At 41.0% G+C, this 20,620-nt stretch overlaps 1 protein-coding gene across 1 annotated transcript in view; it reads right to left on the bottom strand.

Annotated features, from left to right (window-relative positions):
* The window catches only part of LOC109895039 (protein kinase C-binding protein NELL1), a 435,218-nt gene that overhangs the window by 308,990 nt on the left and 105,608 nt on the right, over window positions 1-20,620 (bottom strand). The window contains exon 4 of the mRNA XM_020488694.2: window positions 10,031-10,201. Within this exon, the coding sequence (XP_020344283.1) occupies window positions 10,031-10,201 (171 nt within the window). The remainder of the gene's footprint in view (window positions 1-10,030; window positions 10,202-20,620) is intronic.

The raw sequence follows: 20,620 nt of genomic DNA, 5'->3' as shown, positions 1-20,620 counted from the left end.
GGACAACACAATTGAGATTAAATATCGAACAACCCACCTTCATGAACACAAGGAAGGATTTCCTGATATTACACAACACTGACAGCTAAGTTATGGGGGTTGAGTGCTTTCTCTGCAGAGGTGCCAGTGTGCGAAGATTGAGGAATGGTGTAACTGTACTTTGCCTCTCAGTGCCTGGTCAGCATCCCAAATTGCACCCTTTTCCCAATTTAGTGCACTACTTTTGACCAGGACCCATAGGGTTTGGGATGCAGCCCTAGTCTCTCTGTCAAAGTGCTCTGTGTATTGAGGAGGGTGCAGCGCTCCCAGACATTTTAGCTGGTGCAGCAATCTCACAAGCAGCCACTTCTCTCAAAAACGGAATCTGTCAGTCTCTGCCTAATGCCTAGAGGACTGGCAAAGTGGTGCACTATGAGAAGGCTTTGCCTTTGCTCTGCCAGTCATTCAAATCAAAAGGGGACGACAACACTGAAAGATAGTTATGGATAGTGTTTTGGAAGGAGGCAGTCATGAATTCACTAAATGGAATGTTGCTTTACCCCAGGTAGTATTTTACTTGAAGTTTTATTTCTGGTAAACAATGATAACACTAATGTTTATCGCAGAAACCTGGGAAACAGGACTGATGGGATTCAATAGAGGTGTTTACTTTGGCAAAACAATCACTTTCCCTTTACCTCGTCATGACTGAAATGTTCACAACGTCTACCTCTCCCTGTGCGACTGTATTGTACAGAACAAACATGATCCGTAGATCTCTGGGCATAACATTTATATCATATTGTTGGACAGTGCAATTGAACTCCATTCCTGGAGGGCCGAATGAAGTACTGCTGGATGCCTTTTCTACCCAGTAGTAAATTGATTGATTCATGTCACTGATTGGCCAGAGAGTTTACTCAGTTGGTGTGCCAGATCTGAATCAGTCCCTGATTAGGAGAGAAAAAAAGAAAAAAAACTGGATGAACTCCAGTTTTGGCCCTGGAATTGAATATCCCTGCTTCGGCCATGGAACTATTTTCTATTTCTGCCACACTGGTGGGATCAGGTTTCTGTACTAGATCCCAATGAGAAAATAGCAACAACAAAAAAAATGGCCATCTGAGGACCAACACATCTTCATTGAAGACGTGAAGGAGAAAATGTTGTTCATTTTCACATTTACCTTTTGGTCATTCAGCAAACGCTCTTGTGCAGAGAGACTTACAGGCAGTGAATTCAACTAAGGTAGTTAAAAAACACATCACAGTCATAGCAAGTAAAATGTTTCTATAACCATAACTGAGAATGTTGTGGTTGGCTGCTTGCTAATGTATTTCAATGAAATACAATACTTTACAAATGTATGTTGTAATTTCCTTTGATACTTTGGTCTTTATGTTATTTTGTAATTTTATTTGTAATTGTATTGAGTCATTACAGTTAATCCCTATGCATGCACACACAACAGCCCCTCCATTGTCCCCAAATTCACAGCATTTATCTGTGGCTACAGTAGCTAGCACAGAGCAGAAATGATCCAGTAATCAGGAGAGGACAGGAGCAGACAAGCAGACAGGTGAAGTAATTAAAGATGTGGTTGTACAGAGATAGATATGGAGAAGAAGAAGTGAGGTGGGGAATTAAACGTAATACATACGCGTTTTCTCGGCGCGTTTCGGCTGCATTGTCTTCATCAGGGAGTACTACTCCCTACTCCCTGATGAAGGCCATGCAGCCAAAACGCGTCGGTTTAAAAAAACTGTGTTTCTATTGAACATGCCATACTAATAAAGGCATTTTAATTAATTACATGAAAAGTGCCTTGGTATTCCTTTCTTTTTGATGACCAATTTACCCCTCTTACCAAAGAGCACCTTCTATCTACCAACATTTACTATTGTGTACCTTTGTAGCGCTTCCCTTCCTCCTCTTTCCCCTGGGCTATCAAGCATTCAAAGTTGGCCTTGGTGGGAGTGACCATAGAATTATATATGAGTGACCTTACTGAGTAAAGTAATTGTCATCGTCACCACTTAAGACAGTCAAAAAGTCATAATTATTGCTAAACTCTGCCCATTTTCCCTAAAATTTTATTGTAAACCTAACCATAACTAGTGAAGGCCAAGTATGATGCGATGGTCCACCAGACCTTCCACACATTTGGCCGGAAATGTCTGGAAACAAGATTAGGTGTAATGTGACTAACATGACATCACTTTGAAGCATATGCCATCCTTGAGCACAACATATGACCCTTTATAAAACACATGTTTATATCATTTTTGACATAGTGGGTTATGTCTCATTTGACATTGGTGATTATGAACCCTTTATAAACTATGACATACAGTTATAGATGCTTTGTAACAGATTTCTATAGTGCTTATGAAGGCTTTATTAAGCCTTTAAAAGCTGAACGTCAAATAAAGCTAACCAGAAAATACATATTTAGTTTAAAAAAATACAAATTACAGCTTTCTTATTACAAAACACCTTGGATTGTAGTTCAGGAAAATGAAATACAAATGGCAAAATACTTAAAGATTATTGAAATATGTATTTTAAATACATTTAACATAAATACTACCTATCTGTGTGTGTGTGTGTGTGTGTGTGTGCGCATGTGTGCATGCATGTAAAACCGACGTCACTCCCAGACCTCATCCCTCTCTCCTCTCATTCCTCTTTCTTTCTGTCCAAACCTCATCTCTCTCTCTTCTGCTCCCAGACCTCGGCTCATTCCTCTTTCCTTCCTCCCAGAACTCATCTCCCTCTCCTCTTCCAGGACCTCATCCCTCTCTACTCTCCTCCCCCAGGACCTCATCCCTCGCTACTCTCTTCCTCCAGGACCTCATCCCTCTCTACTCTCTTCCTCCAGGTCCTCATCCCTTTCTACTCTCTTCCTCCAGGACCTCATGCCTTTCTCCTCTCCTCCTCCAAGACATCATCCCTCTCCTCCTCACCAGGGAGCCAGGCTGGCTGAGGCTGCAGGATATGGGATGGTTTTGTGTTAACTCAGTTCGTCAAGGCAAGCAAGAGGCCAGCAGTGTCCTTCTGACCTGGCATGTGGCCCACAAAGCAAAATCAATGGAAGAAAAAGGGTTTTAAACTCAAAATTCATTGACATTTAAAGTTTTCCTTCATTAGGCTCTGCATAAGGCCCCCTGTCATTTTCAGGAGAGATTGCTAGTGTAGGAGGAGCTTGATCTTGTTGAATTTGTTCTACTGAAGTTGCCCATTGGTTGCGGACCTGAGGCAACCACATATAATTTGTTATTTCAGTGCTTTGTATTGTGCTCTCTGTCAAACGAGAGCTTCACAATGGAGCCTGTGTACAATGGAGCATGAGTACCAGTTTGGACAATAGAGCTCCAAAACTGGGCATTTATTAATATAGCAAGCAAAGAAGTGTTCCATGAAGAACTCCCAAGGACAACCGGTGCCAATGTTATGGATGAAATCACATGGTGTAATTAATCATGTTTGATCTCATTATTATTCTTCATAGTTGCACCTATATTTTGTGACCCAGCTATTGCATCAGTGCTGTATAAATGAAATAATTCTAGTGAACACGATGCAAGCACAGGGCGCAGCAGGTGTTTATTGTAAAGGACCACAGGAGGAGGCAGGTAGCTGGGTCCAGGGCAAGGCAGAAGGTCATACACAGGGGGTCCAAAAAGGCAACAGGACAGGCAGGGAAAAGGCTAGTAATGTCGTCCGGGAGATCAGGCAATAAGTTGATAACAGGCAGGGAATAGTACAGGCAGGGAATAGGCAAAAGGCATCTTTAGTGAGGCAGGCCAAAGCTATCATATCATATCTGGAGAGTGAGCTACATTCAGGGGATCAATGTGTTTGAGAGCGTGAGCCGGAATGTGGGCTGGAAAGTGAGCTGTGTTCAGGGGATCGAGGTGTTTGAGAGTGTGCGTTGGAAGCAGACGTTACAGAAATGAAGCGTGCTTGCTGCTCTAAAGAACATAACAGTGACTATAAATCCCTAAACCTGGTCCACCAACAGTCACACAGAAATCACATTACAGGAACATTTGTGCCCAGTATGTGCACACGCACGCACGCACACACGCACACGCACACACACACACACACACACACACACACACACACACACAGAGACACACACACACACACAGACACACACACACACACACACACACACACACATACACACACACACAGACACACACACACACACACACACACACACACACAGCCTTAAGTGTCACAGATTGAGGTTTTAATTTATCCAACGCCTCATTATCCTGTGTAATGTCTCCTCTCTCATCCTTATAGTAGTTTTGTCCAGGCAGAGCTGTGTCCTGTTCCTCTCAGACGAGCTGGTTAGCAGGTGAAGATAAAGCACCACATAAACATCTTACACCCCACTGATTTCTTTAATGAACAAAGCCCAATGTCATTCTGTGCTTGCTCGAGACAAAAGCGGACTATGGTATTACCACCATTAGGGGATCTTTCAGGTGGGGAATGTTCCAATGTCTCCTCCAATGTATGCTATACCTCATTACCTTAATGCTTGTAAAAAGCAGATCATATTTTACCACCTAAGTAGAATAGTATACAAATATGCAGAAGGGGATAAGAGTCACTTACCGTGCCTTGCGAAAGTATTCGGCCCCTTTGAACTTTGCGACCTTTTGCCACATTTCAGGCTTCAAACATAAAGATATAAAACTGTATTTTTTTGTGAAGAATCAACAACAAGTGGGACACAATCATGAAGTGGAACGACATTTATTGGATATTTCAAACTTTTTTAACAAATCAAAAACTGAAAAATTGGGCGTGCAAAATTATTCAGCCCCCTTAAGTTAATACTTTGTAGCGCCACCTTTTGCTGCGATTACAACTGTAAGTCGCTTGGGGTATGTCTCTATCAGTTTTGCACATCGAGAGACTGAAATGTTTTCCCATTCCTCCTTGCAAAACAGCTCGAGCTCAGTGAGGTTGGATGGAGAGCATTTGTGAACAGCAGTTTTCAGTTCTTTCCACAGATTCTCGATTGGATTCAGGTCTGGACTTTGACTTGGCCATTCTAACACCTGGATATGTTTATTTTTGAACCATTCCATTGTAGATTTTGCTTTATGTTTTGGATCATTGTCTTGTTGGAAGACAAATCTCCGTCCCAGTCTCAGGTCTTTTGCAGACTCCATCAGGTTTTCTTCCAGAATGGTCCTGTATTTGGCTCCATCCATCTTCCCATCAATTTTAACCATCTTCCCTGTCCCTGCTGAAGAAAAGCAGGCCCAAACCATGATGCTGCCACCACCATGTTTGACAGTGGGGATGGTATGGTCAGGGTGATGAGCTGTGTTGCTTTTACGCCAAACATAACGTTTTGCATTGTTGCCAAAAAGTTCAATTTTGGTTTCATCTGACCAGAGCACCTTCTTCCACATGTTTGGTGTGTCTCCCAGGTGGCTTGTGGCAAACTTTAAACAACCATTTTTATGGATATCTTTAAGAAATGGCTTTCTTCTTGCCACTCTTCCATAAAGGCCAGATTTGTGCAATATACGACTGATTGTTGTCCTATGGACAGAGTCTCCCACCTCAGCTGTAGATCTCTGCAGTTCATCCAGAGTGATCATGGGCCTCTTGGCTGCATCTCTGATCAGTCTTCTCCTTGTATGAGCTGAAAGTTTAGAGGGATGGCCAGGTCTTGGTAGATTTGCAGTGGTCTGATACTCCTTCCATTTCAATATTATCGCTTGCACAGTGCTACTTGGGATGTTTAAAGCTTGGGAAATCTTTTTGTGTCCAAATCCGGCTTTAAACTTCTTCACAACAGTATCTCGGACCTGCCTGGTGTGTTCCTTGTTCTTCATGATGCTCTCTGCGCTTTTAACGGACCTCTGAGACTATCACAGTGCAGGTGCATTTATACGGAGACTTGATTACACACAGGTGGATTGTATTTATCATCATTAGTCATTTAGGTCAATATTGGATCATTCAGAGATCCTCACTGAACTTCTGGAGAGAGTTTGCTGCACTGAAAGTAAAGGGGCTGAATAATTTTGCACGCCCAATTTTTCAGTTTTTGATTTGTTAAAAAAGTTTGAAATATCCAATAAATTCCACTTCATGATTGTGTCCCACTTGTTGTTGATTCTTCACAAAAAAATACAGTTTTATATCTTTATGTTTGAAGCCTGAAATGTGGCAAAAGGTCGCAAAGTTCAAGGGGGCCGAATACTTTCGCAAGGCACTGTATATATACATCACCGTTCAAATGTTTGGGGTCACATAGAAACGTCATTGTTTTTGAAAGAAAAGCACGTTTTTTTGTGCCTTAAAATAACATCAAATTGATCAGCAATAGAGTAATGTTAATGTTGTAAATGACGATTGTAGCTGGAAACGGCAGATTTTTTATGAAATATCTACATAGGCGTACAGAGGACCATTATCAGCAACCATCACTCCTCTGTTCAAATGGCACGTTGTGTTAGCTAATCCAAGTTGATAATTTTAAAAGGGTAATTGATCATTAGAAAACCCTTTTGCAATTATGTTAGCACAGCTGAAAACTGTGTTGGTGATTAAAGAAGCAATAAAACTATCCTTCTCTAGTCTAGTTAGTCTAGTATCGGGAGCATCAGCATTTGTGGGTTTGTTTACAGGCTCAAAATGGCCAGAAACAAATAAATCGTCAGACGCCTCACAAGTCCTCAACTGGCAGCTTCCCTCTTGAAGCTAGAGGGCACTATTTTTATGTTCGGAAAAACAACGTTCCCAAAGTAAACGGCCTATTTCTCAGGACCAGATGCTAGAATATGCATATAATTGACAGATTAGGATAGAAGACACTCTAAAGTTTCCAAAACTCTCAAAATATTGTCTGTGAGTATAACAGAACTGATATTGCAGGTGAAACCCTGAGAAAAATCAAACCAGGAAGTGGCTTCTATTTTGAAAACTCCATGTTCCATAGCCTCCCTTTGCTCCATTTAAAGGGATATCAACCAGAATCCTTTTTATATCGCTTCCTCAAGGTGTCAACAGTCTTCAGACACAGTTTCAGGCTTTTATTTTGAAAAAAAGAGCCAGAAAGATAACATCGCGTCAGGTGGTCACATGAGTTTTGCTCGTGCAACAGAGTTTGGACAGCTATTGTTTTCCCCTCTCCTACTGATAGACATTTGCGGTTGATATATTATCGTTATTTTTTTTTTTTAAACCTGATTTTAAAACGTTCGACATGTTTCTGTGGACATTACGGATATTATTTGGAATTTTCATCTGCGTTGTCGTGACCGCTCTTTCCTGTAGATTTCTGAACATAACGTGCCAAACAAACTGAGGTATTTTGGATATAAAAATAATCTTTATGGAATAAAAGGAACATTTAATGTGTAACTGGGAGTCTCGTGAGTGAAAACATCCGAAGATCATCAAAGGTAAACGATTAATTTGATTGCTTTTCTGATTTTCGTGACCGAGCTACTTGATGCTAAGTGTACTTAATGTTTTGTTGAGCGATCGATAAACTTACACTTGGATTGCTTTCGCTGTAAAACATATTTTCAAAATCTGAGACGACAGGTGGATTAACAAAAGGCTAAGCTGTGTTTTGCAATACTGGACTCGTGATTTCATGAATATAAATATTTTTAGGAATATTATGTGAATGTGGCGCTATGCTATTCAGCGGTTGCTGATGACAATTATCCCGCTAAAGGAATGGGTAGCGTCAAGAAGTTAAAGAGTACCCGCAAAACATCAGTCTCAACTTCACCAGTGAAGAAATGACTCTGGGATACTGGCCTTTGAGACTGTAATCATAGCATTTTGAAGTTAGAAGCAATAGCCTACAACTATTTTAGCACCGTTTCTCTTTGCTCTGAGACAGGCATGGGGACTGGTCTTGATAAATTCTTATTTAAAAGGACAGCCTGCTCCTTCCTCCCCATTGGGGAATTGAACCCCGGTCTCCCGTGTGCCCGCACGACATCAGGGTTCTTTAACTAAATAGCCCAGCACTTTAGCCTACTCCCGAACGTCACGATGTACAAGGAACCCAGAGGGTTTTACATTTTTTGGGGAATAGAAAAACCATAATATTAATCAAGCAAAATTTCTTACAATCAGACCCATATACTATGTTCTTACAAAAAAAGGTTTCAAATTGGATAGTACATCCACTATTGAAGGCTATCAAATGCTTCTCAAAGATGCCCGCTGTTGGTCAAACTAGCACTAACTAGCATTTATGGTGCCAGTGGTTGGCACGTTACAGAATTCTGCGGCACCACGAAAGCTGTGCTGCAGTATGCTGCAACTTTTAAAGGACGAACCACTGTAGTCATACAGCAATCCGTAAAGCCAGCTACTTGCACTGTAAAAAATACATGTCATTTTACAGATTTGTTTTTCTTCATAAAAATAAACAAATTCTTGTACAATTACAGTAATAATATCTAATTGTTTATTTACCCTGTAAAATAATAATACTTTTTTAAGGGAAATTATTCTAATTTTACATATGGTAAAGTACTTTAAGTTAACTGTAAATAAAACAACTACATTATTTTATATTACAGTTTAACAGTAATTCTATAGAAATACACAATACAAATACAGTAATTTCTGATTAAAATAGGTGTTTTAAGCAGTAAATCAACTTGACAATTTCGTAAAAATACACCATAAATCAGGGATCATCAACTAGATTCAGCCACATGACAATTTTTTTCTTGAGCAGATGGTCATGGGCCAGAACATAATTAAGCAATAAGGCCCAAGGGGTGTGGTACATGGCAAATATACCACAGCGAAGGTCTGTTCTTATGCATGATGCAACTGGGAATGCCGGGGTATATTGACCATGTACCACAAAACCCAGAGGTTCCTTATTGCTGGTTAAACTGGTTACCAACATAATTAGAACAGTAAAATAAATGTTTTGGCATACCCGCTGTCAGCCAAACAACATTCAGGCTCAAAGCACCCAGTTTTTAATTTCAAATTATTTGTAGACTGCAAATTGAAGGCAAAAAGCCCAAACTGATATAATGTTTGACTAAAAGACAATCATTTCAAACCTCTCTATCATGCGTGGGAATACTTGGGGAAATAATTTGTACATTAAAATCCATTGGAGCTTATTTCCTGGTGTTTTTAAAGTATGCTATGTCCAATAAAGAAATAAACACTTGGAGGGGGGGGGGGGGGGGGGGGGGGGTTAATTAGCCGCCTTCATAGTCATTCTGGTTCATCTGCTCTGTTGCATTGTTATCATATGCTAAAGTTGAACACTGACAGTTTTGTAGCTTTAATGAGACTTATGAGACTCTCTCTGTGTGTGTGCGTATTTGTGTGCATAAGTATGTGCATGTGTAGATATGTGACACAAATACAGATACCTACAGTCTACAGCTTGCCTCTTATCCCATACTGTCTGCAGCCTGTCACCAGAGTAACAATAGGTGTTAACAAATATTTACCTTGATGAGCATACAGAGCTTATCAGTTGTGTCACTTCTCGGGGACACTGGTGACACTCGCTGAATGCTCAAAGGGAACGTGGCAATGGGAGAAGGCTGGGAATATCACAGCCTCTCAACGTGTGTGTGTGTGAGAGAGAGAGTGTGTGTGTGGTGGAAGCTGTGGTGCTTGTGTGTGCATATGTATATGTGCGTGACTTACTGCATGTGCACGAGTGTATTAGTGTACGTGTGTGTGCATCCACCTGTGAGTTACTACAGTGTTAGTTCACAGCAGTATCAGGGGTTTCACCTCTGATAATATCTTGCTAGCTATGACACCATTTTACGCTTAAGGTGACATGAGTGTTGCCAGTTATAAAAACACCTCTTCACCTCTTTTGAGGTTCAAGCTAATGCTTCCATTGCCTGACTTTCAGTCTGTATTACTGCTTGTACTTGTAGGTAGTATGGAATTTACTTGTAGCACTCATGGTGATGGGCAGATTGTATGCTACCCAATATGCGTGTTAGCGTACGTGCACCTACATGTGTTTATGCCTGTGTGTATCTTTTACCTGTTGCAGTCAACATGCAGCAATAGGTGTGTAGCGCTGATGGAGAGGGCTATCTTGTGCCACTGGCCGTCGGCTAGTCGGTAGGGGAAGGACTCTGAGCGAGGCTTGCCTTTGTAGCTGTAGTGGTATCGGATCTCCTCCCTCAGGCCACTGCTCTCCAGCTCAAAGTAACTGCAGCGGAGGAGAGGCAGATAATAACGCACACAGCAAAATAATGATACAAATAATCTAAAAAAACATTCAAGGTTCGACTGACAAGAGAAGATGAAAAAAGAGAAAAGAACAGGAGAGAAGAGAACCAAAGAAAACAGAAAAGGTCGGAAGAGAACTGATGAAGTGTCTGCTGCCTGTGTGAAGAAGAAAATTAGGAGAACATTAAAAAAGGACAGCAGGAGAGGTGCAGAGGTAAAGCAGAAGAGGGAGTGAGCTTCCAGAGGAAAATGATGTAGGAGTGTGTCTCTAAACCTGTCCAGCATTGCACACACAGGGAGGAGCGGCACCATAAACCTTCAATTGGGCGTAATGACCCAAGCCCAGAAATCTCCTTACCCCCATACAGCCCCTGCCCTCCCCAAACTGTCACTCGGGCACTGATCAGCCACGCTAAATTAAGATCCAGGCGGCCACAGCCAGCACCCAGGGAACCGTAGCCAGCCAGCCGTGACATTTCTGTTTCCTCAAAAACTGCTGCACACTGGCCCCTCGAAACAACCCCCAGCATCCTGTTTCCAACCCCCAGACTCCACCACACATGCAAATGCACATATGTATGCACACACACCACATACGCACATATACACACACACAGTGTCCCAACTCACGCACACACACATCAGCCCAGCCAGGTCCCATCCATATTCATGCCCAGTGAGGGTACAACCAACCCACTCTGTAGCATACCAAGTAAGGCTCCATTCTGGGAAGCTGGATTTATCCCTCTCCCAATTCTCAGTTCGTCGAAAAACTAAGAACAGCTTGTGATAACTTTACCAAACTGCACTGGCATGTGACATGCGGAAATATCATGTATGTGGCCATGGTTTCAATGGGCTGTGGATCAAATTAAGGGACATTAACTCAAATGTGGCGTGAATTTATGAAGTTGAAAACCCTTAAAAGCATGTGTCTGCGTCACAAATGGAACCCTATTCCCTATATAACACACTATTTGTGCCATATGGGCTCTGGTCAAAAGGAAGTACGCTTAATAGGAAAGAGGGTGCCATTTGGGTAAACCTGTTCCCACTGCAATGTTCAGGAGCTGTTCAAGAGAAACAGACAGACAAACAGGTACAGACAGACAGTTGACAGCTTCAAAAGCCTTCATTGCCTCTTATTAAATCACACCCGGTGCAACTATGTAAACCGTGACATAACCCATGCCAGTGGACAACCAACCAACACCCACTCTTCAATGTTTAAGAGCCACCATTAAATCAACACATCCACTCTGTACCCAGGCAACTGCCACCTCTAAGTGATCACCAACCTTGTTGCTGGGCATTACAACGAACATTCACATGCACCCAAGTCTACCGACATTTTCATTAGCGGCTGGAATCTTTTCATAAAGGGATTAATCAAAACCAGAACCTCCCTAATCCAGGTTTCTGTTGTCCCTTTACAATATGAGCTGTTTGTAAATAGAGTATGTTCATACACAAGGCCAGTGGGCTAAATTTGGGATGTGATGTCTTAATTACGGGATGTGATGTCTTATTAACCGATTGCAACCAGGTATAAATGCATTTTTCGCTATCAAGACGTCTTGGGAAAGATATCATCTTTTTGCTTATCTGGTTGCTACACAGACGTTAGCAAAACGTACTACTTCTTAGAGATAGGAGTCCCGTCAACGGAACAATTGTAAATCATGTAGCGCCATGTGTCATGATCACAGATTTTGTCTTATATTGGCTGAAAGCTTAAATTCTTGTTAATATAACTACACTGTCCAATTTACAGTAGCTATTACTGCAAAAAAATGCCATACTATTGTGTGAGGAGAGCTCAAAACAACAAAACACTTTTTTTTCACCGCGACAGGTTTGATAACCAGTATACAACCTGACTATGATGTCATAAAATATGCTATCTCTGAAACCCAGAATGGAAATCTCGCGGCAGCTACTTGATTAAATTCTGGGGGGAGATATATATACGAGAAAAGATACTAGAACGACGAGTGGAAGCAGGGTGGTAATTGACCCTAGAGATCTTCTCAGGTCCTTTCTTAATATACTTCCATGTCGCCTTAATCAACAAACTATATCTTACCTAAAAACACTTTCTAAACATCAAATTTTTTGCATGAACAGATTATCACATGAAATGTACGTCGTGATTATCAGCCAAAGAGCTGATTCCAACTGAGTTTCTTCAACTCACCCTACTTTTAAGATGTCGAAAAGCTGTTGCTTAACATTTTGTTTGAACAATAGCCGGAGAAAAGAACACCAAATTAAGTTGTATCAACTGCCCAACGACCAGGTTGACCGTAATCGTTGGTAGTGGAAAGACATAGGAAGAGAGATCATGATACAGAAAGCAGTGAAGCATCTAGTAAAGAGGGCCAAGCTAGGAAGCAAGAGTAATGATGTGTTGGAGTGGAAAGTGGTGATAGTGTTTGATGAGACCACAGTGCTTCACTTACACCCTATCTGACTAAATAATGCCGTAGATAAAGAAGTGAAATTAGCTTGGGTCATTGGAAATGGTAGACTGTTAATATTGTGTGGTTGCCAGGCTCAGCAAGAAAAGATTCTGAAAATGTAAAGCTTAATAGAAAAATGATTAAAAGCCATGTCCCTGGTGCTTATGCTAGATTGAGGGGAGTCATCACTAGAGTCCCAATATCTATGTCCAGAGATGATCTCAAGGGAGGTAGAGTGATTGAGACCAAAAGGTTGATCAGTAGGAAAGAGGGTCAAAGAAGTGAAAGCTTATCAGTGATTCTGAGGTTTGAGAAAGTCTTGCCTGGAAAAGTACAGATAAGATTCCTTAGTTGTCCCATATGCACTGTGGTGTTTTAAATGCCAAAGAATGGGACATGTAGCTGCTCAGTGTAAAGGAAAGAAAAGAATGTGCCAAGGGTGGAGGGGCACATGATTATGGTGAACTTGAAGGTTAAGAGCTGTAATTTGGGGGAGAACACAGTGCAGCATTTGGTGGATGCCAGGTACAGAGAGATGCTAGAGAGGCTCAGAGATATAGGAACAGTCAGGATGTTTCATATGCAGAGGACGGAAAACAGATTGGTAGAACTACAGTGCGGACTGATGGAGCCTACATGGATGTACCTGTAGTAAGTGGACCTACTGTCGGGGCTGGTGCTTCTGATGGTTCTGGCATGGTTTCGAGGCCCGTTCAGAAATCTTGTGCTCATGAATGTGTGGCGTCAAAGGCCACTTTTAGTTGTAAGGTTATCAGTAGGACTTCGGTTGTGGAAAGCAGAAATTACAGGTTGAAGGTTGTTGTGGAGACTACAAAAGAGATATTGGGGGTAACAGGTGTTAATGTTGAAATGGTTGTTAATTATGCTGAACAATCCTAAGCGTGGAGTGTTTCAGCATGATATACTGTATCATGCCAGAAACCATTCTTGACGTCACACACTTTGAATACTCTTGCTTTGACAGGTCCGGTAAGATGTCATATATTGTTGGGATAGGAAAGTAACTTATCTTTAGTGCTTTCTTAGTTGTCTGGGGTCTACACATACAGTTGGAGTCAATAAAACTAGTTTTTAAACCACTCCACAAATTTCTTGTTAACAAACTATGGTTTTAGCAAGTCGGTTAGGACATCTACTTTTGTGCATGACACAAGTAACTTTTCCAACAATTCTTTACAGACAGACTATTTCACTTATAATTAACCATCACAATTCCAGTTGGTCAGAGTTCATATACACTAAGCTGACTGTGCCGTTAAACAGCTTGGAACATTCCAGAAAATTATGTCATGGCTTTATAAGCTTCTGATAGGCTAATTGACATCATTTGAGTCAATTGGAGGTGTACCTGTGGATGCATTTCAAGGCCTACCTTCAAACTCAGTGCCTCTTTTCTTGACATCATGGGAAAATCAAAAGAAATCAGCCAAGACCTCAGCCATTTTTTTGTAGACATCCACAAGTCTGGTTCATCTGGTTCAATTTCCAAACGCCTGAAGGTAGCAGGTTCATCTGTACAAACAATAGTAAGCAAGTATAAACACCATGGGACCACACCGCCATCATATCGCTCTGGAAGGAGACACGTTCTGATGAAAGTACTTTGTTGCGAAAAGTGCAAATCAATCTCAGAAAAACAGCAAAGGACCTTGTAAAGATGCTGGAGGAAACAGGTACAAAGGTATCTATATCCACAGTAAAACAAGTCCTATGTTGACAGAAACCTGAAAGGCCGCTAGGCAAAGAAGATGCCACTGCTCCAAAATTGCCATAAAAAAAGCCTAACTACGGTTTGCAACTGGACATGGGGACAAAGATCGTACTTTTTGGAGAAATGTCCTCTGGTCTGATGAAACAAAAATAGAACTGTTTGACCATAATGACCATCATTACGTTTGGAGGATAAAGGGGAGGCTTGCAAGCCGAAGAACACCATCCAAACCATGAAGCAGGGGGTGGCAGCATCATGTTGCGGGACTGCTTTGCTGCAGGAGGCACTTCACAAAATAGATGACATCACGAGGAAGTAAAATTATGTGGATATATTGAAGCAACATCTCAAGACATCAGTCAGGAAGTTAACCCACTGTTCCTAGGCCGTCATTGAAAATAAGAATTTGTTCTAAAGGTAAAATAAAATTACACGCACCTGGTTCCCATTCCCCCTGATTAATATGTTATACGGTGGCAAGAAAAAGTATGTGAACCCTTTGGAATTACCTGAATTTCTGCATAAATTTAACATAAAATCTGATCTTCATCTAAGTCACAACAATAGACAAACACACTGTGCTTAAACTAAAAACACATAAATCATTGTATTTTTCTTGTCTATATTGAATACATAATTTAAACATTCTGTAGGTTGGAAAAAGTATGTGATCCCCTAGGCTAATGACTTCTCCAAAAGCGAATTGGAGTGAGGAGTCAACTAACCTGCAGTCGAATCAATGAGACGAGATTGGAGATTCTGGTTAGAGTTGCCCTGCCCCTTAAAAACAGTCACAAAATTTGAGGTTGTTATTCACAAGTTGCATTGCCTGATGTGAACCATGCCTCGAACAAAAGAGATCTCAGAAGACCTAAGGTTAACAATGGTTGCCTTGCATGAAGCTGGAAAGGGTTACAAAAGTATCTCTAAAAATCAGTCCACGGTAAGCCAAATTGTCTATCAATGGAGAAATTTCAGCACTGTTGCTACTCTCCCTAATAGTGTCCGTCCTGCAAAGACAACTGTCAGAGCACAGTGCAGAATGTTCAATGAGGTTAAGTAGAATCCTAGAGGTTCAGCTGAAGAAATACAGAAATCTCTGGAAGATGCTATCATCTCTGTTGACGAGTCTACGATATGTAAAACACTAAACAAGGAAGGTGTGCATGGGTTGTGACACACCATGGATGAAGCCACTGTTGTCCAAAAAAAAACATTGCTGCATGTCTGAAGTTCGCAAAAGAGCACCTGGATGTTCTGCAGTGCTATTGGCAAAATATTCTGTGGACAGATGAAAATAAAGTTATGTTGTTTGGAAGGAAGGAACACAACACTATGTGTGGAGAAAAAAAGGCACAGCACAACAACATTAAAAAGCCTCAAACTTTTTTATTTATATTACCAGGTAAGTTGACTGAGAACACATTCTCATTTACAGCAACAACCTGGGGAATAGTTACAGGGGAGAGGGGGATGAATTAGCCAATTGTAGGCTGGAGATGATTAGGTGAGTCACCTCATACAGTCACCTAATCTCCAGCCTACAATATAAATGAAACAGTTTGAGGTTGCTTTGCTGCCTCAGGGCCTGGACAGCTTGCTATCATTGATGGAAAAATACATTTTTAAGTTAATCAATACATTTTGCAGGAGAATGTAAGGCTATCTGTCTGCCAATTGAAGCTCAACAGAAGTTAGGTGATGCAACAGGACAACAACCCAAAAGACAGAAGTAAATCAACAACAGAATGGCTTGAACAGATGAAAATACGTCATGGAGTGGCCCAGTCAGTCCTGACCTCAACCCGATTGAGATGCTGTGGCATGACCTCGAGAGCTGTTCACACCAGAGATCCCAAGAATATTGTGGAACTGAAACAGTTTGGTAGAGAGGAATGGTCAAAAATTCCTCCTGACCATTGTGCAGGTCTGATCCGCAACTACAGAAAACATTTGGTTGAGGTTGTTGCTGCCAAAGGAGGGTCAACCTATTATTAAATCCAAGGGTTCACATACTTTTTCCAGCCTGAAATGTGAATTTACACAGTGAGTGTGTTCAATAAAGACATGAAAAATGTAAATTGTTTGTGTGTTATTAGTTTAAGCAGACTGTATTTGTCTATTGTTGTGACATAGATGAAGATCAGATAACATTTTATGACAAATTTATGCAGAAATCCAGGTAATTATGAAGGGTTCACACACTTTTTCTTCCCACTGTATATGTGCCCTCTGTTCCCCATTGTCCTTGTCGGTCATTGTTACCATGTTCGTTGGTCCTGTGAGTACCTGTGCTTTTGCATTGGCTTCGATTACATGTGTATTTGTGCACTTGTTTTACGTGTCTAGTCCGTGTATTATTTAGAGGTTTACACCTCACTCTTTTGTTTGGGTGGAGAAAATAAAAATCCCTATTAGGTATTCCTGCACAGTAGTGGAGAGGGTAGCAAGTTTTAAGTTCCTCGGCATACACATCACAGACAAACTGAATTGGTCCACTCACACAGACAGCATCGTGAAGAAGGCGCAGCAGCGCCTCTTCAACCTCAGGAGGCTGAAGAAATTTGGCTTGTCACCAAAAGCACTCACAAACTTCTACAGATGCACAATCGAGAGCATCCTGGCGGGCTGTATCACCGCCTGGTATGGCAACTGCTCCGCCCTCAACCGTAAGGCTCTCCAGAGGGTAGTGAGGTCTGCACAACGCATCACCGGGGGCAAACTACCTGCCCTCCAGGACACCTACACCACCCGATGTTACAGGAAGGCCATAAAGATCATCAAGGACATCAACCACCCGAGCCACTGCCTGTTCACCCCGCTATCATCCAGAAGGCGAGGTCAGTACAGGTGCATCAAAGCTGGGACCGAGAGACTGAAAAAGAGCTTCTATCTCAAGGCCATCAGACTGTTAAACAGCCACCACTAACATTGAGTGGCTGCTGCCAACACACTGACACTAACACTGACTCAACTCCAGCCACTTTAATAATGGGAATTGATGAGAAATGATGTAAATATATCACTAGCCACTTTAAACAATGCTACCTTATATAATGTTACTTACCCTACATTATTCATCTCATATGCATACGTATATACTGTACTCTATATCATTGACTGCATCCTTATGTAATACATGTATCACTAGCCACTTTAACTATGCCACTTTGTTTACATACACATCTCATATGTATATACTGTACTCGATACCATCTACTGTATCTTGCCTATGCTGCTCTGTACCATCACTCATTCATATATCCTTATGTACATATTCTTTATCCCCTTACACTGTGTATAAGACAGTAGTTTTGGAATTGTTAGTTAGATTACTTGTTGGTTATTACTGCATTGTCGGAACTAGAAGCTCAAGCATTTCGCTACACTTGCATTAACATCTGCTAACCATGTGTATGTGACAAATAAAATTTGATTTGATTTGATTTGACCTGTCTCCAATCATTAGACAATGTGACAATTACCTTGACTTGTTTTACTGTTCTCACTTGACATCTCAGCAGCTCTACATATCTCCATATATGCATATTTGTCTGTCAGGTTATCCTCTCTTATCCTCTCTTAGTCTCTCTCTAAGAGGTAAGTTGTATGTGAACAAACAATTCTATCACAGATCAATGAGTCTTTAATTTCACCAAAATTGCATGTACTGGCTAGGACTTACATATTTATAATACCTCTCAACAGTCTTGTAAAATGTTTGGTTGCAATGCATGTCTAATGCATCAATAAGCTACTTCACTGTCCTCCTCGCTGACATTAAACACATCGTCTCACAGAGCTCCCTACCCCCAGTGGTGGAAAAAGTACCCAATCGCCATACTTGAGTAAACGTAAAGAAACCTTCATAGAAAATGACTCAAGTAAAAGTAAAAGTCACCCAGTAAAATACTACTTGAGTAAAAGTCTAAAAGTAATTGGTTTTAAATGTAATTTCTAAAATATACTGAAGTATCCAAAGTAAAAGTATAAATAATTTCAAATTTCTCATATTAAGCAAACCAGACGGCAAAATTTCTTATTTGTTTTTTAAATTACGGATAGCCAGAGTCACACTCCAACACTCATACATAATTTACAAACAAGGTATGTGTGTTTAGTTCATCCACCAGATGGCAGTGGGGATAACTAGGGATGTTCTCTTGATAAGTGCGTGAATTGCACTATTTTCCAGTCCTGCTAACCATTCAAAATGTACTTTTTGGTCTCTGCGAAAATTTATGAGTAAAAAGTATATTTTCTTTATGAATGTAGTGAAGTAAAAGTAAAAGTTGTCAAAAATATAAATGGTAAAGTACAGATACCCCCAAAAACTACTTAATTATTACTTTACTCTCCAATGGATAGGAGAACATTTTTTACTTTCACAGTCTCCCTCTGCATCTGCTAGTGTAAAGATTCAGGTAGAGTGTAAACTCCTATCTCTACGATTTCCAGCTCTTCACCGGGTTGTTTGTGTCCAAGCATAATGTTGATGGTGGTTTTAATACAAGTGCACTCTCCATCTTGCAACACGTTTTTTCTCCTCCTTCAGCTGCTTTGGAGGCCTTCTTGCTAGCTAGCTACTTAGCTTACTTAGCTAGTCACTTCCAAGTTTGATACTCAGTCTCTCAATGGCAAAAGTAATTTTTCTGCCGACAACTTGTCTCCGCTGTCACCATGTTTCATATCTGTTATGTCTCCAATCTTAGACTGTACAGATTGGATGGTTTTGACTTGTCTGGTAGTGATGTTTCACATCTTCATTTTCTTCTTTCTAAAATAATGGATTTATGGTTAACAGCTTAGTATTTTCATAATGACATCTCTATGGTTAGATGGAGAATATTATTTAAGTATTCAGAAATGTTTACCACATATTTGAAAGGGAGGATTTTTTATGTGATGATTGCGTGCCAGACTGACAGCAGCGCATAATTCGGTTTAGTCCGTAACTAGGGCTTTAAAGTGTGACCAAACATGCAATCAAATATTTAGTTTTGCGACCGAGAGTTTTATTTTGGGAGCACCTTGCAGAAAATTATTCAATCCATAACAATATTTTGCTTCAACCCTCTTCTCTACAATGCTCAAACAAGACAGGCTATAAGAAATCAACCAGATATTAATTGTTGTGATTAGGCTTTGCTTTACCTCAGCCTCCGATAGAGTCCTCTCTCTTACTCCTGCGGCTGCCTAGGCCATAAACAAAGCCCCGACGGCCGTCGCCTGTCACTGATCAGGCACACAGACAGTTGTGCCTGTTTCTGCAAAACGCGAGTTAGTTCATCTAAGGAAGCTGGCATGTGCCTAAATAATGCTAATCGCTAATGCTAATCTCTCACTAGCTAGCTAAATGCTTTTTATCTAAATGCACTAGCTATGACAAAGCCAACATTAGCTCTAATACAGGTTTCTACCAGTGGTTCTGTAAATGGAAGTAGCTGAAGTTTCAATCCTGTGAGGGTGAAATACAGTCAATAGACAGACTTGTTGGGGATAGTTTGGCGAGTAATCTATTTCTTTTTAGCCTTTTTTTAACTAGGCAAGTCAATTAAGAACAAATTCTTATTCACAATACAAGCCAAATACAATCCAAACAAGCCGAACCCGGATGACGCTGGGCCAATTGTGCGCCGCCCTATGGGACTCCCAATCACGGCCGGATGTGATACAGCCTGGATTCGAATCAGGGACTGTAGTGACGCCTCTTGCACTGAGATGCAGTGCTTAGATCACTGTGCCAGTCGGGAGCTCAACATATGGCCTCCAGTAGAATCTACACAAGTGATGAGAAAAGCATGGAGACGGATTTATCAGAGAAAGAAGGTGCCAATAGCATGGCTAAGCAGTCTAGGTAAAACAATAAAATGGAAAAAATATGGACAAAATGAAGCTGAGTATTGAAAAAGGAATGATTAGTAAAGTTGACAGCTTGCATATATATTTAGATAAATCCATTCAGGATTGTCATCTGCGAGATCATCCTGATTATAATAAAGTCTTCCTTCGATCAGCCAAGTCCCACACCAATCAATCGCCTCACACCGATCGCCTCACAGAACTGAAAGGACTATTTTGTCACTGGAAGCGGACAGGTCATGAAACAAGATCAACCAGAGGGACAACGCGGACAAGGACATGGGGTGGAGAGACCTACTACATACTGAGGGGCTTCCCATCCCCTACGAGATTTTATTTCAAT

The sequence above is a fragment of the Oncorhynchus kisutch genome, linkage group LG8, assembly GCF_002021735.2.
Source record: "Oncorhynchus kisutch isolate 150728-3 linkage group LG8, Okis_V2, whole genome shotgun sequence".
NCBI lineage: Eukaryota > Metazoa > Chordata > Actinopteri > Salmoniformes > Salmonidae > Oncorhynchus > Oncorhynchus kisutch.
This window is presented reverse-complemented; position numbering and strand designations above follow the sequence as displayed.